Raw genomic sequence first — 23730 nt, 5'->3', positions numbered from 1 at the left:
ATGGGTGTTGACTTTGGTCAAAAGCTTTTCCTGAATCTATTGAGATGATCATATGGTTTTTCTTCTTCTATTTATTAATATGGTGTATCACATTGATTGATTTGCATATATTGAAGAATCCTTGCATCCCTGGGATAAATCCCACTTAATCATGGTGTATGATCCTTTTAATGTGTTGTTGGATTCTGTTTGCTAGTATTTTGTTGAGGATTTTTGCATCTATATTCATCAGTGATATTGGTCTGTAAGTTTCTTTTCTTGTAGTATCTTTGTCTGGTTTTGGTATCAGGGTGATGGTGGCCTCATAGAATGAGTTTGGGAATGTTCCTTCCTCTGCAATTTTTTGGAAGAGTTTGAGAAGGATGGGTGTTAGCTCGTCTCTAAATGTTTGATAGAATTCACCTGTGAAGCCATCTGATCCTGGACTTCTGTTTGTTGGAAGATTTTTAATCACAGTTTCAATTTCATTACTTGTGATTTGTCTGTTCATATTTTCTATTTCTTCCTGGTTCAGTCTGGGAAGGTTATACCTTTCTAAGAATTTGTCCATTTCTTCCAGGTTGTCCATTTTATTGGCATAGAGTTGCTTGTAGTAGTCTCTTAGGATGCTTTGTATTTCTGTGGTGTCTGTTGTAACTTCTTTTTCATTTCTAATTTTATTGATTTGAGTCCTCTCCCTCTTTTTGTTGATGAGTCTGGCTAATGGTTTATCAATTTTGTTTATCTTCTCAATGAATGAGCTTTTAGTTTTATTGATCTTTGCTATTGTTTTCTTTGTTTTTATTTCATTTATTTCTGCTCAGATCTTTATGATTTCTTTCCTTCTACTAACTTTGGGTTTTGTTTGTTCCTCTTTCTCTACTTCCTTTAGGTGTAAGGTTAGATTGTTTATTTGCGATTTTTCTTGTTTCTTGAGGTAGGCTTGTATAGCTATAAACTTCCCTCTTAGAACTGCTTGCTGCATCCTATAGGTTTTGGATTATTGTGTTTTCATTGTCATTTGTCTCTAGGTATTTTTTGATTTCCTCTTTATTTCTTCAGTGATCTCTTGGTCATTTAGTAACGTATAGTTTAGCCTCCATGTGTTGGTGTCTTTTACGTTTTTTTCCCTGTAATTCATTTCTAGTCTCATAGCGTTGTGGAGTCCCTGCCTCCCCCAGTCCCGTCGAAGTCCTGCAATCAAATCCCAACAGGCTTCAAAGTCTGATTCTTTAGGAATTCCTCCTCCCATTGCTGCACCCCCAGGTTGGGAAGCCTGATGTGGCGCTCAGAACCTTCACTCCAGTGGGTGGACTTCTGTGGTACAGGTGCTCTCCAGTCTGTGAGTCACTCACCCAGCAGTTATGGGACTCGACCCTACTGTGATTGCGCTCCTCTCACCATCCCACTGCGGCCTCTCCTCTGTCTTTGGATGTGGGGAATCTTCCCTGGTGAGCTCCAGTGTCCACCTGTCGATGATTGTCCAGCAGCCAGTTGTGATTCTGGTGCTCTCACAAGAGGGAGTGAGAGCAAGTCCTTCCACTCCTGAAGAGATTTCTTTGAAGTCAGGAGGGTTGTTTAAAAAGGCTTTTCCTGATGATCCCAAACTCATAATTCACTGTTTACCGAACATCTTGGTTGTAATAATGTCATTAGTTTCTATGTTTTTATTTTCTAAACTGTACATTCACAGCTTATGTTTCTTTGTGATTAATAGATATTGGGGAGAAACATTTTTTAGGAAAGTTATAGTGAAATTTGACATGTGATTAGCATGATTTCATATTTGAATTCTTCCTCCATTATACAGGTCCTTCCAGAACTCAAGCACTGTAAGTGGAATACAGGTGCATAGTCCTTAGTATATCTTCTTTCCTTTGTTTTTATAATAAAATGCAGTTTGTTCAGGATTGTACTTTACTGATAGTACTTTACTAAAAATGACTTCATTCTTGGGATCCCTTATCCTGCAGTTCAAGTCATTAAAGATTCATTTTGTTGAGTCCTTATCAGAAAGAACAATCTGAATCTTGACATTTTCTATCCAGCCTAATGGCAGAGCTCTGTGACTAGAGTATGCTACCAGGTTGGTACTTTTATACTTTGTCTATCTTGTTTTTGCTTTGAAGATAAGACTTAAACCAATAACCTTTTTCCCCTTTAAAGTTTTACTTTGAACCTTAGAACTCAATCACCTCCACTTAAAATTGTTGACACAAGCAGCTAATAACCAGTTTTGGGTTTCTGCCTAACCTTGTAAGAAGTCTCTATTAAACCCAGTTCTCTGGGTGTTGCAGTGAACGGTGGTTCTTTTTCTTTCTGTGTGGCACATCCACTTTCTCTACTCTTAGCGCAGAGGAGGTATGCGTTCACATAATTGGAAAAATCTGGATTTCTGATGCCAAAGGGTTAAAAGCCTCTTGGATTTCTTTGCAGTGATATACAGGCACTATTTTATTTTTGATCAGTGGCATTTTGGCCACTGTTTAATTAGCGTACTGAACATGATTGTCAGTACTAGGGTGTTTGTTTTTGTTTTTCTTGGGTCTTTCTTTTTTGGCACATGTGAATTTTGTTTTGTATAAACCAAAATGACTTTCTCTTGGCCTCTGATGATGGGTTAAAATTAAAGGAGCATCTAGTTTTGGTGTGGGGATGATCCAGGATTATGTTGTGACTGATGTATATTAGTTACTTGTACATTTTTTTTTTTGGATCTTTGCAAGGGGAAAACTACAAGTAATGAGTTTTATATAATTAATTTAAATTTGTTACAGGTTTTCATGTTCAGGATAAACAATTTTTCAACCTTGGGTGAAAATACTTGCAACAGTTTAAGGTGACTGTGTTTTACCTTAGGACAACTGTTGCATGCCAATTTGTGTGCGTGTGTGTGTGAAAACACTTCAAAATTGAGTTAAAAGATGTAAATTTAAAATTGGTTGTGTATCTAATGTGCCCCAGGTCCAGTAAATAAACAATTCTTTTTAAAAACAAAAACAAAAAAAACAAAAACAAAACAAAACAAGAACTTATGGTTACCGGGGGGAAGGGAAGGATGGATAAATTGGGAGATTGGGATTGACATATACACACTACTATTTATAAAATAGATAACTAATAAAGACCTATTGTATAGCACAGGTAACCCTAATCAGTACTCTGTAATGACCTATATGGGAAAAGAATCTAAAAAAGAGTGGATATATGTATGTGTATAGCTGATTCACTTTGTTGTACACCTGTAACAACACAACATTGTAAATCAACTATACTCCAATAAAAATTATAAAAATAAATAAATAAGTAAGATTTGAACCTCCAAAAAAAAAAAAGATTACTCAGTGGCTGGTTAGATATTCATATATTGATTTGCCTAGTGGGTTCTATCGAATATTTAACATACACATTTAAAGATTTTAAAAACTTATTTCTCAAATTATGTCATTCGCCTGAATAATGAAGAACACTAACCTGCTACCATATTCTCTTTGCCACTCTCTTTTGTAATCTTTTTGGTTTTTAATCTCATGATTAATTACCCTCACAATATGCCTCAACACTAATTTTGACTCAGATATTTTACTGATTAATTTACTTACTTCATTTTCTTGTAATCCATACAAATTTTACTTTCTTTGATTTTGTAATGAATTATAGTCATAATTAATTCCATCAGAGCTATTCTAGGAACTATAATCTGTGTAAATACTTTTGTTACCCAACACAAGTTTGTGTGCCAAACAAACGGAAAAGTCGGAGTTTGGAGCAGAAAAAGGTTTATTGCAGGGCCATGCAAGGAGACATATGGCTCTGTTAGATGGCCTTTGGCTCTCAGGGCACATATCTGCTGCATGCCTTCCAAGATTATCAATTTCTGGTGTTCTGGTGGTATTTTTCTAAAGTTGTATGGTTTTTATTACTTTTCAAATTATACATGTGTTTTTGTTATTTTAAAGAATATGAAGAGAATAAAGGAGGTAATTATGTGTATTCAGTCTGCCACCTTGTTTTTACTTTGTAAATCTCAATGCTGTCTTGCCAATAATGGTTCATAATTATTATTTTATTTTATATTATTATTTTATTGTGGTAAAATACATATAACATAAAATTTACCATTTTAATCATTTTTAAGTGTATAGCTTAATAGCATTAAGCATATTTACATTGTTGTGCAATCATCACCAGTAGTCACCTCCAGAAAATTTTCATTATCCCAAAATGAAACTCTGTACCCATTAAACAATAAATCCTCATTTCCCTCTTCCTTCAACCGTTGGTAACCACTATTCTACTTTCCTTCTATGAATCTGACTCTTCTAGATACCTCATATAGGTGGAATCATACAATTTTTGTCCTTTTGTGTCTTATTTTACTTTGCATGTCTTCAAGATTCATCCATGTTGTAGCATGTATTGGATTTTCCTTCATTTTATGGCTGAATAATACTTCATTGTATGGATAGACCACGTTTTGTTTATCCATTCATCCATTCATTGACGCCTCAGTTGTTTCTACCTTCTGACTATTGTGAATAATGTTGCCGTGAACATTAGTGTACAAATACCTGCTTGAGTCCTTGCTTTCAATTCTTTGGGGAATATACCTAGAAGTGGAATTGCTGGATTATATGGTAATTCTATTTTTAATTTTTTGAGGAACCGCCTGTCAACTACAAATTGGCACTTGCCATTGGCACTTGCCATCTACCTCTACAAGGTAGATGTGCTGCTGCAGCTGCTGACTTTCAACACCCCCTGAAAAGAATTCAGGGTGGAGAGCAGAAATGAGGCACTCTGTGCTCTGGGAAAAACTGGCAGAACAGGTCTTCAGATAGTCAGATATTTTCAGGAGACAATTTTATGAGTCCAATTCTTGCATCTCCTCATATCTAGGAAAGCACTAAACACCTTCATGGTGATGACTGCTCCTCCTGACTAGCAGAAACCTTCTGCAAAAAAATATGTGCTTGATTGCATGTACTCCCCCTTCACCAAAATCACAAATATACTGACCTCCCCCACTACCTCTTTGGAGCAGTTTCTCGGAGCTATCTGAAATGCTGTCTCCCAGGCTATAGTCCTCATTTCGCCCCAAATAAAACTTGATTCACAACTTGCACGTTGTGCATTTCTTTTAAGTCGACACGCCATACTATTTTCCACAGCAGCTGCACCATTTTACATTGTCACCAGCAATTCACAAGGATTCAATTTCAACAAGTCCTCACCAACACTTGTTTTCTGTATTATTTTGTTTTTGTCTTTGTTTGTTTTGATAGCAGCTATCCTAATGGGTGTAAAGTGATAACTCATTGTGGTTTTGATTTGCATTTCCCTAATGGTTAGTAATGTGTATTGTTATCTTTTATCAATACATAACAACCCATTTTGTCCAGCTTAACTATTTTTACTTTGAAATATCTTTGTCATTGTAACATTGTGATCCCAGATTTCTTTTTCATATTGTTTTTCCAGGTATATCTTAATTCATCTCTTTATTTTCTACCTTAAGGTGCCCTTTGATTTTAGGTCTGTTTTTGTAAACCGTAATGGTGGATATTTAAAAAAGCATTCATTCAACACTTATTGAATACGTATTATTTGGTAGGTACAGTGCCAGACAATGAGGATGTAGTTGTAAAGAAGGGAAGTACAGTCAATACTGGAAGACAAGCTTTACAATTTTAAGGAACCCTTTTAAAAGAAGTAATGAGTGTCATGAAAAGGGCAATACTAGGTCTATGTTTTTGTTTTTACCCAGTGTGTCAGTTAAAATATATATCTCTTATCATAGGCTACAAAATTTAGACAATTTTTTTTAATTCAAAAATTTGTTAAATAGATTCTAACAGTTTTCTCAATAACCAATAAGAAGCAGCAAACGGCTAGTCTTCCACATTTTCTATTACATATTCACTTTTCCCTCTTACTATCATTGTCATCATAATTATGAATAAAAAGGGTGCACGAGACGACACGTGGTTACAGCAGAGGCTTCAACTTCCTCTGCCTTCTAGCAAGACTGCTTTCTCTAACCCTCCCGCCGTTGGCCCTTCTCGGACCCCGTAGAGGGCCGTACAGTGCAGACGTCTGGGAAGTATAGTTCGAAAGGAAAAGCGCTGCGGTTCTCCTGTGCGCACGCGCATTTTTGTCCGGCGGCTTGGCGGCGGCGGCGACAACAAATATCTCTGCGCTAGGTGTTCCCCTTGCCTTCAGTAAGGGCCGCCGCTTCGAGTCCCCGTCCCGGCAAGCCCAGGTAGAGACTGCCGGTGAGAGTGGGCCCGGGGTGTGCGCCTCCTACGGCGGGGCCAGGACAGAAGGCCAGCCGCGGCGCGAGTCCCAGCTCTGGGCGTGCCAGCCCAGGCGGCCTTGGCAGGTGAACGCGGCCCGAGGAGGGGGCGTTGCCCCGGGAGGTCTCACCGCCCGACAGCGGGGCCTATGCCTGGGGCAAGGCTCCTGGAGAAACGGCCCTCGAAAAGAGATTGCAGCAAGCTGTGCCTTGTTTCAGGGTTCGTGAACCCTGGGGCGGTTTTCGGCTTTTTCCGTTGGTTGGTTTTTTCCCCACTAGAGTTTAAACTTTATGTTTATCCGTTTTTGCCAACCTTGTTTTTTGACATTGTTCTCCTAGAGTGAATCCGAAGTGATTTAACTGTTTCCTTTTTTGTTTAGAGTAATTTTGTCCGCTTGCAAAGTTACTTCCCTTTTCTCTAAATTTTAAATTCATTTCTAGCCAACGAAGCTATTTCTTCTTAGTCTTGTATTGTTGGGGGTGTGGGAGTAGGGAAGGTGGAAAGGTAATGTTTCCTTTTACGTTTAAGGCGCTTTGATAACTCTTCGAAAGGAAACACAATTTCCAAAAACACAGCTAATTTTTGGTTGACTATTTCTGAAAAGGACACCAATTCTTAAAATGATTTTTGAAGAATTATTATATCATAATTACTATAACTCAAAGTACCTAAATGCAGGTGTGTGGAATATTTATGTCATTTCTCAATGATTTAACATTTCTGTGAGCCCGGTGTGACTGCCCTTTACACTGTTAATGCATATCAGATGGTTCTAAGCCCTTAGTTTGATTCTTCTTTATTCATAAACCACTGGCTGAAAGGTAGCAGGCCCAGTGACTGGCAGTCTTCTTACTGCCCACTCCTGGTTTTGGTGGTCAAGCACAGGGCCCCTCCCACTCAGGAATGCCTGGGCTTCCAGGTTCCTTCTGGTTTCCTTTGGCAGGGTGCTCAGTGTGTGGAGACTTCTTAACCTAGTCTAACCGTGATGAGGACGGGAGTGCAGGCAGGATGGAGAGATCTCACAGTTTCTTTCTCCGTTTCAGGTGCCTTCTCCAAGAGGAGCAGCAGGAGGGAGACATGGCCACAAGATTGCTGCCAGCCCAGGCTCTGGTATGTGAAGGCTTCTTTCTTGAACTGCCTTCTGGTTTCAGAGGTGGGGAATATGCTTCATCCATTGTTGAGGTTTTCTAGGTAATGAAGCCCATTGAGGGACCTGAAGGCCTGGTAGTTGAGGAACTTCAGAAAGAAGGTGTTTCCCTTGCTACAGGGCCAGTCTCATTGTGAATTTTCTACGTAACAGTTGGTGCTTGTTGACTCGGAGATGAATGGGCCCACAGGCCCCATGCCAGTGCCACACCCAGAGCTTTGTGTGGGATCCAGGTCTGTTTTGCCTTGGGGAGGGCAGAGACATGGGGGAGTCAGATCTTCCCATAACGCTAGGAAATCGAAGAAGAAGGTCTCTATCCTCAAGGTATTGAGAACCAGTCTACTCCAGTAATACCTGGTAAGGATCCAGGTGATTTTCTAAGAAGATCTTAGAAAGAAGATCTCTGAGTCAGCAGGTGTGGTCAGGGATACTCCCTCCTATTGTGCGATTTTGCACATGCAAGCAGGATTAGGCTCCTACAGATGGTGAAAGGAAAAGAAGTCGCAATTTGGGCAGTGGTTTGCGGGGACAGATTCGGGAAGTGAGCCTTCCCTGAGGTGGGAAGCATCTGGTTCACAGTGATTTTTTCCCTTCTTTGCCCTTTCACTTGGGGAACTATAATTAAAAACATAATGTCTTCCCAACCCAGGAAACCTTTCCACAAAGGTAGAAGAGAAAGAAAACACTTTTATTATTGAATAAACTTTAAGCCAGAATGTAATGTGCATCACAGGCAATCCACTAAAGAGAGTGCAAAGACAGAAAACTCACTCTTGCATAGCTAAGTGCTATAACCCAATTTCGCAATTTGGAAATTTGTCAGGTGACAAGTTAGGCCCATTTCCTCCCAGGAATTGGGAATGTTGGCGCATTCAAAGAAATGGTTACCAGGTCCTTGAGGAAACAGTCCTGAGTTGTGAGACTGACAGATGGTTTATTTAGCTATTAAAAAGATTTACATACATTTGGTAAGGACGAAGAAAGAAATTCAGAAAGAAAATGGAGATTGGGGTGGGAGTCTTCTCACTTATTTCCAACAGCCACTTAGTTTTAATTTGTTTTTGCCCTTATCAGTCAGAGAACATCCCTGGCCTTGTGATCTCCTTTCTGGGTTTTGGGGATAAAGAGGAAGTGTGGAAGTATTTCTGCCTCTAGAAATGTGTCCTAAGGAAATAGGCTTTGCATGCTTTTTTGTGATGTGCAGGGATACTCAATCCAGAATTTTTAGGGTTACAAAAATGGAAACAACCTAAATGCCCACCAGTAGATTAGTTACCTAAATGCCCACCAGTAGATTAGTTAAGTAAACCATCTAATAATCTATAAGTAATCTATACAGTGAGATGCTGGGCAGCAAATAAAAAATGTTGCTGGATAAAGTTACCTGTGTAACATTTTATTTTTGTTTAAATTTAGAGCCATATTATCATGTAAAAGTCTGAAAGGACATACAGCAAGAAGTTAATAAACCTTGTTTCTGGTGGTAGAAAGTTAGATTAACATTCCTTTTTCTTTTGCTTATTCCTAATTTGCTTTAAAAAAAAAAGATTCTTAATAATAAAAGAAAGGGGCCACTACTTTAAAAGAGGTGACTTGTGATGCAGTGAAGTGGGAGATGTTACTGAAGGCAAGTTCGTGTCCTTGATGCACAGTGAGGCATAACTAACCAAAACGTCAGAGTTTGGAGTGGAAAAGGTTTATTGCAGGGCCAAGCACGGAGAACAGATGGCTTGTGTTAAAAAAAACTTGAACTCCCTGACTGTTTTCAGGGATAAGTTTTTTTAGGGAAAATTTGGGGTGAGGGCTGCAGAGTGTGTGACTTTCTTCTGATTCGTTGGTGGTGAGGTAACAGGGCAGTGTTCCAGGACTCTTGCGCTCAGCCTTAAGTAACATTCTCTACGTGGATGGGGGCCTTAGTTCCTGCAGAAGAACTCAAAGATATATTGTTATGTATGTCCCTTGAGCAGGAACCAGGACCCTGCTTTTTGGCTGCACTGTTGTTTCTTGACAACAGAAACAGTTTCCTTTGTTTGTCTGTTCCTTTGTTTCTGCATTCCCTCACTTCCCTGATTAGCAACTGTTTGAATATGCTCTTTGGTGTTCAGGAAGGTCTAGGAAGCTGAAGCCCTTTTCCTACAAACAAGAAATGGGGGACATGGAAAGGCTCTTTGTATACAGGAGGGCCCCACAGGGTCCTGCTTGGTATCAGAGAGAGGTAGAACAAAGACTTATGGGGTGGGGAGAGAGAGTCCCAACTGCAGCCTTCTCACTTGGCTCTTCAAAGATTGTGCAGCCCACCACGCTGGGCCCGCTCCTGGGAAAGCCATGCCTGGGGCATTCTCTGAGCCTCCCTTACTGTGACTGTCAGTGTCCTCTCGCCCGGGACACAGATGGCCCACGGTGACGACAGAATCCAAGCACACCTATTCCTCCTTGAGTGAGTGTACTGGAGGCTCTAAAACCTTCTAAAACCCAATTCTCATGTCTCACCTGTAAAATGAGTTTGGTCTAGGTGATTGTATATGTCCATGTCTAGAGTTCAGTGTTTCCGTCATTCTGATTTTATTTAATTATTTCAAGTGCTTTACCTTGTTTGGCTGCTGTGTTTCATTTTTCTGGGAACACAGTGCTTCACTGACAGTAGGTAGGTGACAAATATATATGTGATCAGTAATTGAGGGGTGGTCAGGAAGTATTCAGCCTGAAATGCTCAGAGCCTAGAGTGGTGACAGTGTTGCTGCCCAGTCATCCCACAGAGGGCATGGTCCTGGGTGAGCAAGAATGGGTTTCTGTTACAGGAGTCTGTGACATTCAGGGATGTGGCTGTGTTCTTCAGCCGGGATGAGTGGTTGCATCTGGACTCTGCGCAGAGAACCTTGTACCAGGAGGTGATGCTGGAGAACTACAGCACTCTGTTCTCGCTGGGTAAGGACCTTTCCTTGTGATGTAGAATCTGCTGGGGGAGCACCTTGGTGCCCTCTCCAAGGAGGACATTTGGAGGGCATGGCCAGGTTCAGCCCACAGGTGGACTCAGAAAGTAGCGGTTGCTATTGCCCTTGGCCGCCAGGACAAGTCTCGGCTTGGTAGAGTTGGTGATGGGCATCCTCTCTGTGCTTTTCCTGTCTTCTGCCCCCTGAACTCTGTCCCTCTGGGCCTCACAGGAGGTTCCAGCTTAGAGGAGTGCACAGCCAGAGCCCTAACTTTCTTCCTGAGACCACCTCCTGGCCATCCTCTGGGAGCCCAATTTTAAGCCCTTCTCAGAACAAATCTCTTTCCTTTCAACTGTCCCTCTGCCCCAGACTCTGGGGCTGGATCTGAGTGTCAGACTGGCCACTCATGTCTGCACCATGGATTCATTCTCTTTCTTGCTCATGAACAGGGATTCTGTTTTCCAAACCAAAAGTTATCCTCCAGTTAGAGCAAGGGGAAGACCCCTGGATGGTGGAAAATGGAGTTTCTCAAAGCACATGTCTAGGTGAGTGACAGTAATTGGGAAATGGGTATAGCATTTTCTGACTGCTTGGGCTTTGCTGATCAGTGAGGAGGCTGCACTCAGGAGATATTGACCAAGGCCCTCCTTGATGTACCAGGCCAGGTGAGAAATGCTGGGAAGGGCATATCCTTACTTGACCTTTTTGAGTACTTGGTACCGCAGGTTCAGAGGGAGAGTTGAATTCTTCCAGTATGGGTTGCACTTTTGTCATATGTCCTTTGTAATTTGAATGCAGAATATGTAATGCAGTATGTAATGTGTAAAGGTTTGTGATTCATATCTTCCCCCTTTTTTCTTGCTTTTACTGGATTGATTATTTTCTTAAATTATTTTCTTTTTATGGTCTGAACAAACCTTTTATCACTACAATGCATTCCTCATTGTCCCATCTTGGGTTTTTGCTTTGACTTATCTGCAACTTTTTACACGTTTCAGCTAAAAAAAATACAAAAAAAGAAAAAACTAAACAAAAAAAAGATGCATGTATATTTATGTACTATGCAAGAGAGAGAAAGCAAGGTTAGCAAAATGGTAACAATTACTGAATTCGGGCAGAAGGTTTGCAGATGTTCAACATGCCTTTTTCCTAATTCTTTTGTGTGAAAAATTTTAAACTATTATGTTCCAGACCCTGGCTGCTAAGACATATCTCTCAGTCTCTAAAATCCCTGTGGGTTGCTGAATCATAAGCTCTTGCTTTCTGTTCTACTTTGAATTTTGTCTTTGTTCTGACACCAGAGGATGGCTTGCTTTTTGAGTTTTGCTGCTTGTCCAGAATTTATTTCTCTTGATAGCAAGAGATAGCCTTTCTATGTCAGTTCAGTCTTATGTTTCTATTCATGAACTCTGTCTTCAGATTTTTTCCTTTGGTTTGACTAGAATGTTTACTGAGTAATGTTTTCAGAAAGGTTCATGTTGCTGTATTTGTGCATGTCTAATACCAATTCTTTTACCTCTCCTGTGGGAATTATGTTTGGGATCTAGAATTCTAGCATCAGTTTTTATTCCCAAGAATTGTTCAGACTTTGCTCCACTGTGTTGGGGCACTGAGTATTGTTGATTAAAAGTCCTCTGGAGTATTTTTCCCCTCTATTTCCTGTATAGAAAACCTTTTCCCCCTTTTTTGTCTTCTGTCTAGAATATTATAAGATATTCTCTTTGTCTTTGGAGTTCAGAAGTTTCATTAAGTTATATCAAGGAGGTTTGGCTTTTTTGTTTTTGTTCTTAATATTATTCGGCATTCACGGGGCCCTTTGCTTTGAAGACCCACGTCTTTTTTCAGTTCAGGGGTCTTTTTTCTACCACATACTAAAATATATTCTGCCATATTCCATGGACAATTGGAGAAGCCTGACTATAAGAATAACAATATAATAAAATAAAAATTCAATCAGAACTGTAGAAAATAAATGTATCTGTTGTAAGAACCAGGATGGTAGCCAAGGATGAGTTTCAAATTTGGCTGTGAGCTTTCTAGTTGGCAAAGGAATCATTAGTTTCAAATTGACTGTGTTCTTTTGCAAGCATTAAAAAAAAATAATTATTTTAAATTTGTTTAAGGTGTGCATGGTATTGTAAAAAAAAGACAGAGGAGCAAAAAAAAGGAGATTCACTTGACATTTTACCAACTGTGCTGAGCCATTGTTAATATTTTACTATTTATCTTTTCAAACTGTGAATATTTGTTTGAGTGTGTTTGTACATGAGAGAGACACATGCATGCAGAGAAACAGATTGATTATACATATTGTTCTTGAGTCTGTTTTTAATTATGAATGTCATTCAGTTATTTAGCCATCATTGAATAGAGGTCTACTTCATTGAAAGAACTCTAGTGTATTGTTAAGCCATATTTTATTAAACAATCTTCCTTTTGGAAATTTTAGTTTCCCGTTTTTCCCTATTAATATTGCTGTCATGGCTATGGAACACAAAAGTAAATATAAGGGGGAGAAGGTCTGAATAATTATAGCACAAAGGCATGAGCATTATGATTAAAAAGATTTATTGAAAAACTACTCAACTTTATTATTCATCAGTGAAATTCAAACTAAAGCAATGAGATACCATTTTTCTCTGTAATAGGGAATATTACCAAAGGTTAAGAAGTACACATCCAGTGTTTTGCTACTGTTCTGAGCAATAAGCAGTATCTTTAGTGGGATTTTGATTGGACGTCTTTCTGGCTTTATTAAAATCAATCCCAGGCTTAGAAATTTATCTTAAGAAAATAATTCCATAATTGTGCAAAGTTGCAAAGATAGTGTAAAAGAATGTTTGTTATAACATGAGGCATTACTAGGAGTAACTAAAGCTAAATGACTCCAGAGGGGATTTATTAAATATGATATATTCATGTACTGGAATATTATGCAGCCATCAAAATGATGATGTCAGCCTACATTTATGGACATGGAGAGAGTTCATGATTTTTTTTTTAAGTGAAGTGGGGGAGGGGGAAGTTTTAACCACTTTAATTTTTTAAGTAAAAATGTTTTCTTTATATACAGAAAAATTTTGGTGAGCTGAATTCCACATATAGCAGTGATTATATTTGTATGATGTGTTTATGGGTGAACTGTATTTTCATTTTTAGTTTTCTGTATTTTCTTAATTTTTCTTACAATGATTATATATTTCCTTTTTAGTTAAGAAAATGAAAGCTCTTTTATAAGGTACATTCATTTCTTTAGAATCAGTGATCCCATTTCTTGCACTGTATCCTAAGTGATCAAAAAGGTAGACAGAAAATCATTTTCAAAAATGTAGTCTTCTCCCAGTATTTCCTATATGGCACCCATCTCCATTGGGTTCCCCAAGCCAAAAGCTAGGTGTCCTCATTCTTGAGTCTTCTCACTTATTCTGTACCCCCTATTCATAGGTGAACATACCTGTCATCTCTGCCTTTAAAATATCCCAGTGTGCCTGATTCTACGACCGTGCCAGTGCAGGCTGCCATCACCTTCCTCCAGGAAGACTGCGGCAGCCTCCTAATTGGCTGCTCTATACCTGTCTTTGTTCTGTTTTCCTCTGCCCCCAATTACAGCCCATTTGTCACACAACCATCCCCCAGTGATCCTTAGAAGAAATTCCAAACACATTCCTATATCTTACAAGATGCCACATGATGTGGCCCCTGCCCACCTCATTTCCTCCCCTTGTAGCACTCTCCCCCAGTTCCTTCTTGCCTAGGCCACACTGGTTTTTTATCTGCAAACACACGAAGCTTACTCCTGCCTTAGTGCCTTTGTAATGGCTCTTCTTTCTGGGTGGAATCATCTTTATACCCACATTTTTTCATGGCCAGCTCTTGTGTGTTATTTAGATCTCATGCTTAATTTTATTTCCTCATCACCCAGTTTAAAATATCAGGTTGTTCACTCATACTACACATTGCCTTGTTTTTGTTTATTTTCTTACAGTTCTCATTACTCCCAATACTTTATTTGGTTACTTGGTTATTGTCAGTGTTGGCTACTAGAATGTAAACCTTGTGAAAATTGGACTCTTATCTGGCATGTTCCCCGTTAACCCTGAGTCTTGACCTTTGCATGGTAATACATAGTGGATACTCAGTAGATACTGTCTGATTGAGTCAGTGAAGTTCATTACAACATTATGCACAGCACTCAAATGAGTCCCAGAAGTTCAGTAGCTGAGGTCTGGTGTTTCAAAGAGCCTTTTAAGGGCAGTGCTTCTTCCACTTTTTGTTTGTAGCCCCTCTGCAGTTTTCTCTTGGATTTGGCTTGAGTACACTGGTGGCTGACCTGGGAGATGAAGCTGAATAACAGTACAGCCTGCTGTACACAGAAATGCTGTATACCGTGCTGACCTGTGCTTTGTTACTAGATCAGGCCTGGCTCTACTGGAAGAGCTGCCCTCTCAGTTCCTTAGCCTGCCCACACAGAGGTTTCTTAAGACCCTTTCCCACCCAGGCACATCTTCCATCCTGCTTCTTTCTCTTGCTCTTCTTTTTTCATCCTTTTCTAAGGACTCCCAGGATACATTTGTTAGCCATCCTTGTATATGTTGATGTCATTTTTCTTTATTCTCAGTGCACGAGAGACTTACATGTTTCATTTATTTTAGGATGGGAGAGTTTGTTTGAAACCACAGTTTCTGAAGAAGAAAATCAGGAAGTAATGAATCAACTCATAGGTGATGGTCCTTTTGACTTCAAGTTGGGAGAAATCTACATAAATGAGGAAAAACTAGAGAATCAGCAAGGCAAAAAGAACAGACCTTTGAGGGAAGTCTTAGTTACCATCAAGAAAACCTGTATGAAGGAGAAGAGCTTTACAGGTATTGACCTTGGGAAAAATTTTGATCTAAAATTATCACTTATTAGAAAACCCAGAATTGTTTCCAGAGGAAGGAAACCCTGTTCACAGCAGTATTCAATTCTATTTAAACAGCTGGGAATCAACACAGTGCGTAAGTGTTACAAGTGTAGTATCTGCGGGAAAATCTTCCTCCACAGTTCTTCTCTGAGTAAACATCAGAGAATCCATACTGGAGAGAAGCTCTATAAATGTAAGGAATGTAGGAAAGCTTTTAGCCAAAGCTCATCTCTAACTCAGCACCTGAGAGTTCATACTGGAGAGAAGCCTTATATATGTAGTGAATGTGGAAAAGCCTTCAGTTTCACTACATCTCTCATTGGACATCAGAGAATGCATACTGGAGAGAGACCCTATAAATGTAATGAATGTGGAAAAACATTTAAAGGTAGTTCATCCCTTAATAATCACCAGCGAATTCATACTGGAGAAAAGCCCTATAAGTGTAATGAATGTGGGAGAGCCTTTAGCCAGTGCTCATCTCTTATTCAGCATCATAGAATTCATACTGGAGAGAAACCGTATGAATGTAGTCAGTGTGGGAAAGCCTTTACTTCAATATCGCGGCTAAGTAGACACCATAGAATTCATACTGGAGAGAAACCCTTTAATTGTAATGAGTGTGGAAAAGTATTTAGTTACCACTCAGCTCTTATTATACATCAGAGAATTCACACTGGTGAGAAACCTTATGCCTGTAAAGAATGTGGGAAAGCCTTCAGCCAAAGCTCAGCTCTTATACAACATCAAAGAATTCATACTGGAGAAAAACCTTACAAATGTAATGAATGTGGGAAAGCTTTCTCCTGGATTTCACGGCTTAATATACACAACAGAATCCATACTGGAGAGAAACCATATAACTGTAAGGAATGTGGAAAAGCCTTCAGTTCCCACTCAGCAGTTAATACTCATCGAAAAATTCATACTGGAGAGAAACCTTATAAATGTAATGACTGTGAAAAAGCCTTCAACCAAAGCTCAGCTCTCATTCAGCACCAGAGAATTCATACTGGAGAGAAACCATATAACTGTAAAGTATGTGGGAAAGCCTTTAGACAGAGTTCATCCCTTATGACACATATGAGAATTCATACAGGAGAAAAGCCTTATAAATGTAAAGAATGTGGGAAAGCTTTCAGTCAGAGCTCATCCCTTACAAATCATCAGAGGACTCATACTGGAGAAAAACTATAAGTTAAATGCATGGGGAAAAACCTTCCAACTGAAGTTAATTCCACATGAAATATTAAAGAATTCATCTTGGGGAGAAAATCATGAAGATTAGTTAATTGTGCATTAAACTTCAGAATTTAGATCTCATCAAACATCAGAGACTTTATGATGCAAGATAACCTTAGGAATATTAGGAAAGCTTCTATAAGAAGTTTTTTTCATATATTCTTAAGTTATTACTGACTATAAAATAGAAAATTTGTCTGATCAAAGGGTTAGTATTTTATTTTCTTTCTAGTGATGTATGAAAACAGCCACCAGCTTTCACAGGCATCACTGGGAAGCATGTTGATTTATGGAAAAGTGCAGCCATAAAATCCAGACTTCAGATTAATTTAGGATTCTATTTTTTTGAAACTGCAATTGAGTGTTACTCAAGCCAGTTGTACTAAGAAGAATGTGTTGGAAAGGAAATGTAAGCAGGTGACCTGGAGCTACCTCACTGTCACTAAAATTTGTTTTTCTAAGAGTTTAAAAGCAACTTCTGTACTTGGTGGTTGTTAAAACTTTTGAGTTATTTCTCCCCTGCTTCCTAAGCCATTCACCTGAAAATAGAATCACTCTGTAAACCACAGGTGCAAGTCCTGTGAGTTTTCTCCCCAACTATTCCAAACTGTGAATCAGATCTAAAGTCACATGATTTCAAGTCACACAAGGCATGGTATTTCACTTGTTTTTCTCATAAGGTGATTACCTTTGCTGTATTAAGTTGAGAATTAGAGGTTGTTTAGATAACTACTGCTTTTGCAAGTTAATTTACTGATAAATGTTGTTAAAAATCATCTTGCAATGTAGCCATAGGGAGTATGACTCTTGGCCCCCAGGTTGTGCCTGCTTCCTTGAGTACTCTGGTTACCAGCCACGAGTAAGGCCCAGGAACAACATGGAACTTGGGTTGTCCTCCTAGGAGGTCAAGTGAACAGGATAACTTTCACTCTTACATTCTACCTTCACCTCCATCAGATGATCCTCTCTCCCTCCCACAGTCTCAGGGCCACTAGACAAAAATTCAGGCTCTAAGTTCAGATGCTTTTTCCTCCAAAAAATGGGCTATGTCCCTTAACAAGTTATTTATCCCAGTAAAGCATTTCTAAAATGTGAACAATAATTTGAGCAAGCTAAAAACAAGTCATACTAAAATTGATGAGCTTCACAGAAGTTCAGAGGTTAACATCCAGTTTTGCCAATTTTATCAGGAGTAGACAAGCAGTTAAGGACAGGAATACTCATTTCATTTTAAAAACTGTTAGTTTTTTTCTATTTGCCAAGGTGCTAAACAAAACAAAACAAAAATTCCAAAATGTTATTATTTGGAGTGGAGATTAAGCAAAGCAAAAATCGGTGAATTCAGCTTTGCCTCCTGGGACTGATCAGTCTCACTGTTTCAGACTTGTGAGGAACAAACTCTTCTGGGTCATTTAGTACTCTACCCACAATGTCTCTTTCCCAACAACCATTCTTTTAAATTCTCTAATTACCTAAGGAAAATTCCTAGGAAACACATAACTTCCCTATCTTAGTTTGGAGTGCTATACCAAAATACCAGAGACTGGGTAGCTTATAAACAACAGAAATTTATTTCTCGTGATTATGGCTGGGAAGTCCAAGATCAAGGCACCAGCATGGCTGTATTGTCGTTAACCCTCTTCCTGGTTCATTTCTGGTGACTTCTCACTGTGTCCTCACATGGTGAGGGAGCTGTCAGGGGCCTCTTTTATAAGGTCATTGATCTATTCATGAGGGAGGTACCCTCATGATCATCATCACCCAATGACCCACTTCCTAATACCATCATCACCTTTGGGGTTGAATTTCAACATAAATTTTGAGGGGACACAAACATTCAGACCACAGCATTCCCTAAGTATCAATAGTCCTAAAATCATCAAAAAATTAAATCTAAATAAAATCACACAAAATATTAAGCCTAGTTATTTTTAAGGCGAGGTCTATCAAACTTGACTGTAACAGATTAAGTCTTTTGCAGGATCTTTCAGAGGAGATAATCTATAAGCATGATGATTCTAATATAACCCAGTACCAAAATCAGACAAGGAAAATACAAGACAGAAAAATTGCAGGCCAATATCATCTATCAGCAGAAATGTAAAAATCCTAAACAAAGCATTAGCAAATGTAAACCAAAGTACCTAAACATAGTTAACACATGATACATACAGATTTTTCATGGGAATGCATGGGTTATTTTAACATTAGGAAACTTACAGATGCTGTGTACTACCTTAATATTAACAGAAGTCCATATGTTAATCTCAATACATGTAGGAAAAAACCCAAAATACTCAGTACCTACTCATGATAAAAACTTTTAGCCAAGCAGCAGTAGAAGGGAACTTTCTAACCGGATAAAAAGGTATTTACCAAAAAACCTGCTGAAAAAAATGATAAAAGGTTAGAAGTATTCATGACATGACGAGTATGGGGAAAGAATGAACTACCCAATAATGGTTCTAAGAAGCAGAAATGGTTCATGCACATAGAAAAAAAAAGGATGCCTACCCTCACCATATCAAGAGTTATATGATTTTGGAAAAATATGTAAGGAATAATTTTATGACCACAAGATAGGGAAGAATTTTTTAAATAGGATACAAATAAGCTATATAAAATGTTTATATTATTTGCTCACATTGAAATAAGGAACTTATGCTTATCAAAATATACCAAAAAGGAAAAATCAAGACACAAAACAGAAGGAAATCTTTCCACAGCATGCCCAATATGTTTTCTGGAAATTTTGAATAATTTGTATGGATCAATTAAAAAGAAAATAGAAAAAAGTGATCTGAATACATGACTACATATTTCACAGAAGAGGAAATACAAATTTCCAAAAACATGAAAAGATGCTTAACTTCATTAGTTTAAAAATGTAAATTAGGACCACAGGCATGATCTTAAAGTACACATGAGCAAATATAAGATGTATGACAATACTGAGTTTTGGAATGTATGTGGAATAACTGGCATTCATACTCTACTAGTGGGAGTATAAATTGATACAGGTCATGACATCTTGCAAAGTTGAACACCTGCTTGTTGTAATACACAGGCACCTATACATGATAGATAAATGTTTGCAGATGAGCACCAAGAATTATGTGTAAATACATTTATACTGATCATAATAGCAAATATTTGGAAGTAGTCTGAATGTCCATTAGTAGGAGAATGGATACATTTTAGAGTATTAACACAGTAAACAGCAATGAAAATTGATGAACCAAAGCTATATACAAAACTTTGATGAATTGTAAAACATGCTGAATTCTAAAGTCATAGGAAACTACATGTGATATATCATTTTTTGCAAAATTAAGTTTATACTAAGTGATATGTACATGTGGTGAAGATCATAAAAAACAGCAAGTGATTGGATGAGATGGTATTTTAGTTATTGTCAACCCCCAATGCAGAAGACTGCAAATAAGAAAAAAGAGTTTGTTTGAGGTCCTAAGAATTGCAACTCGAGAGGCACAGATTCTAGCAGCAACTCAAATATGTTCCAAGGGAAATAAAAAATGGCTAGGGTTTATAAAAGCAACGGACAAAAACATCCCAGTAGCATTATATACACATTATTTTTACAGAACTACGATTGGTGGCATTCAGTCACTTGGGAACAGCAGATTGGTTGCTAAGCTGTGGTCTCTAGGGAGAAAAGAAAACAAGTTCCATAAAAAAAAAAAGTTCCAGATGGTCTCAGGATGGCTGTGTCAAAAGTTTATATTGCATCTGGGGGTGGATGTGTGTAAGTTCTACTTCCTTAATGGCCTCCTGGCTCCATTTTAGATCCCTTTGACATAAGTAACTCCATTTCGTTGTTCATGGTCCACATTATCCACTACTGTGTAACAACTCTCCCCAAAATTTACTGGCTTAAAAAACAAGTTATTAATATCTGTCTTGGTTCCACGTTTGGGCTCAGCTGGGCAATTCTTACTTAGAGTGTCTAATGTGTTTGCGTTCAAGTGGCAGCTGGGGCTAAAGGCACAACTGGGCTTGATACCCAAGATGGCAGGCCGTTGTTGATGACTGCCAGGTGGGAGCATGGTTGGGCTTCTCACAGAAAGGTGGCTTGTTTCTGAGAGGGAGTGTCCCTAGAGCAAGCATTCTGAGAGACCTAGGTAGAAGTGGCAAATATTATAACTCAGTTTTGGAAGTCAAAACATTAATTCTGCTGAATATTATTGATCAAAAATGATTCACAGATTTGGCCCAGATTCAAGGGGAGAAGATTATAGAAGGGCATTAATACCAGGGTCATAGTTCATTGGGTGACCATATTTCGTGACTAGCTACCACATAAACACAAAATTCTGGATGGTAATTACCTCAGGGTGTGAGGCAAGGAAATGACTTGGGAAGGAGCAGAGAGTTCCTCAGCTTGCTTGATGCCTGAAAGAGGCTCCCTTGTCAAGAAGAGGCTGCCCAGGCCAGCTAGAATGATGGCCAGTGTGTATGTCCGTAAAAATTAAGTATAAATTTTTGGTCCAACACTGTACTGGGTGATTTGAGAGAGAATAAAGCAGACATCTTCATGTCTGATCACCCTGGATAAAGTGAACATGTAGTTTAAGATAAAGTTTAAAGAACAAATAGTTTAAGGATAAAGTTTAGGATAAAGTTTAAGATGTAATGACCTCAGATGTTGTACCAAGGGCTATCCCAAAGTGATTAACATTCTTCAGGCCACTGTTAAATTTAAATGTGTCTCATTAACAGAACCATCAACATCTCCCTCCTGTCTGCACCTTCCCCTTCTCATTCATCTCCCTAGATCACCAGAGGAAGAGAATATTGGTTCCTATCACAAGTAAGGAAATGTAGTAAACCAAAACATGTGCATCATAAGAGAACAAGGCAAAGGAGTAACAATCATCATTAAGCTGTCGACAGGTTTTTCTTTGCCTAATTTCTCTTACTCTCAGAGACTTGTTCAGAATCTAGGCAGAAGAGAAAAATGTCCATTTTCATAGCTTCTTAATAGAACATTTTCAAAGCAGCCTGAAAAAGCAAAATATGCTTTAATTTTTGTGATAATTGACATGCCTGATATATTTACAGTGTTCAAAGTGATTAAATTATTTAAAATATTCATCTTTTCAAGCGCTTTGGGTTGCATTATCAGATGTTTTCTCATGAAGAAATCTGTGAAATGAATAGATCATTTTATTTCTCAGCTGTTGCTCCATTGAATTTGTCAAATGTTTCCTCATGATTAGATTTTGCTTTTTGGTAAGAAAGTCACCAAAGTAATATTGTATTCGTCTCAGTACATTATATTATCACATTAGGAGTCTTGTGATGTTGAGTTAACCTATTCCTGGGAAATTTAACATTGCTCTGTTGGTTAAGGTGGTATCTGCCTAATTTCCCACTGTAAAGTTACTGTTTTTCTCATCGTAATCTTTAGTATCTTGAGAGGAAATCCTAGAGTGTATGCATATATATTTTTACTGGTCAGACTCCCCTTCACTAGTTTTAGCATCTATTGATGGCACTTGCTGTAATCAATTGTTATTATAATGGTTTCCAAATGGAAATTTTCTGATTCCATCATTCCTTCTACACTTATTAATTGGCTTTCTACTTTAGGGAAGAGTTTTATCTTCTATTTGTTTCTATGACTCTGGAAGCACAGTTTCTTATTTTATTCAATGGACTGTAATCTGCTAATATCATTATTTATTTTGAGGCTGAAATTGTCGCAGACTTGGCCTCTGAGATTCCCTGCAAGCTGGTATCTGTGTCCTTTCTGTCACAACAAGCTTGGAATTGTGTACAAGATTTGTAATTCAAGTACACCTACTTCTTTCTGTGTAGCAAAGTATGATTTATTAACTAGATGACTTGAGGGTTGGGGAGAAGAATTGTGGGGTCAAAAATAAGTGGGGGGATTTTCTCTTTTTCTTCTGCAGTATCTTATATTTCCTCCTCTTGCTACTTTCCCCCTTGAAACATGGTTTCCACACCTCTATTTTCTGTTAACAATCTTCCCCCGAAGCATTACCTTCCCACTAATGCCTCCTTGCATCCTGCATGTACTTTTAAAATTTTTTGTAAAATATTTATAGCTTAAAATGTATCATTTAACCATTTTAAAGTGTACAGTAGCATTGAGTGCGTTCACAATGTGGGTGTAACCATCACCAAAATCTATTTCTAGAACTTTTTCATCTTCTCAAACAGAAACTCTGTACTCATTAAGGAGTAACTCTCCATTTTCCCCTTCCCCCAGCCCTTGGTAATCTCTATTCAACGTTCTGTCTCCAAGAATTTGCCTTTTCTAGGTAGTTCATATAAGTGGAATCATACAATATATTTCTTTTTGTGTTTGGCTTATTTCACTTAGGGTAATGTCTTAAAGTTTCATCCACGTTGTAGCATGTTATCAGAATTTCCTTCCTTTTTTTAAGGCTGAATAAAATTCCATTGTATGTATAGACCACATTTTGTTTATCCATTCATCTGTCAATGGACATTTGAGTTGCTTCCACCTTTTGGCTATTGTAAATAATGCTGCCATGAACACTGGCATACAAGTATCTGTTTGACTCTGTGCTTTCAATTACTTTCCCTGTAGTTTTGCCTTTATAGAGTATCGTATGTCTGGCTGCTTTTTCTTAGGCTAGTACATTTGAGATTCCCCCATGTTGTTGTATCAGTATTTTGCACCTTTTAATTGCTGAGTGGTATTCCATTATATGAATGTACCACAGTTTGTTTATCCATTCTCCACTTGAGGAACATTTGGGTTATTTCCGATTTTTGGAAGTTATGAATAAAGCTGCTACAAACAATTGCATACAGGTTTTTGTGTGAACATTAAGTTTTCATTTCTCCTCAGGTAAATACCTAAGAGTGTGGGATTGCATCGTCATTTGAGAAGTGGATATTAACCTTTATAAGACACTGTCAAACTGTTTTCCACAGCGGCTGCAGCATTTTACATTCTCATCAGCAATGTACAAGGGTTCTACTTTGAATGTGGATTCTTCTACATCTTCACCAACACTTGTTAACACTTGCTATTTTTTTTTATATATAATAGCCATTCTAACAGGTGTGAAGTGGTATCTCATTGTGGTTATGATTTGTGTTCCTCTAATGACTAGGGATATTGAGCATCTTTTAATATGCTTATTGGCCATTTGTATATCTTATGTGGAGAGCTGTCTATCTGAAACCTTAGCCCATTTTTGTTTTTTGGTTTTT

At 38.3% G+C, this 23730-nt stretch overlaps 1 protein-coding gene across 4 annotated transcripts; it reads left to right on the top strand.

Annotated features, from left to right (window-relative positions):
• Positions 1–6140: 6140 nt before the first annotated feature.
• ZNF879 (zinc finger protein 879) lies at positions 6141–23451 on the top strand. 4 transcript variants are annotated; one of them, XM_057541122.1, is made up of 6 exons: positions 6141–6241; positions 7319–7385; positions 10221–10347; positions 10802–10897; positions 15005–15217; positions 23363–23451. In XM_057541122.1, the coding sequence occupies exons 2-6, from the start codon at positions 7353–7355 to the stop codon at positions 23398–23400; spliced, it is 507 nt and encodes a 168-aa protein (XP_057397105.1). In that variant the 5' UTR covers positions 6141–6241; positions 7319–7352; the 3' UTR covers positions 23401–23451. The 4 variants fall into 4 exon arrangements, with proteins under 4 accessions (XP_057397105.1, XP_007169934.3, XP_057397103.1 ...); XM_007169872.3 differs by lacking the exon at positions 23363–23451 and having other exon boundaries at positions 15005–21615; XM_057541120.1 differs by lacking the exon at positions 23363–23451 and having other exon boundaries at positions 6159–6254; positions 15005–21615.
• The last annotated feature ends 279 nt before the right edge of the window (positions 23452–23730 follow it).

This window comes from Balaenoptera acutorostrata, chromosome 2 (genome assembly GCF_949987535.1).
Source record: "Balaenoptera acutorostrata chromosome 2, mBalAcu1.1, whole genome shotgun sequence".
Lineage (NCBI taxonomy): Eukaryota > Metazoa > Chordata > Mammalia > Artiodactyla > Balaenopteridae > Balaenoptera > Balaenoptera acutorostrata.
The sequence above is the reverse complement of the archived record's forward strand: the minus strand, read 5'-3'. Positions and strand labels throughout refer to the sequence as shown.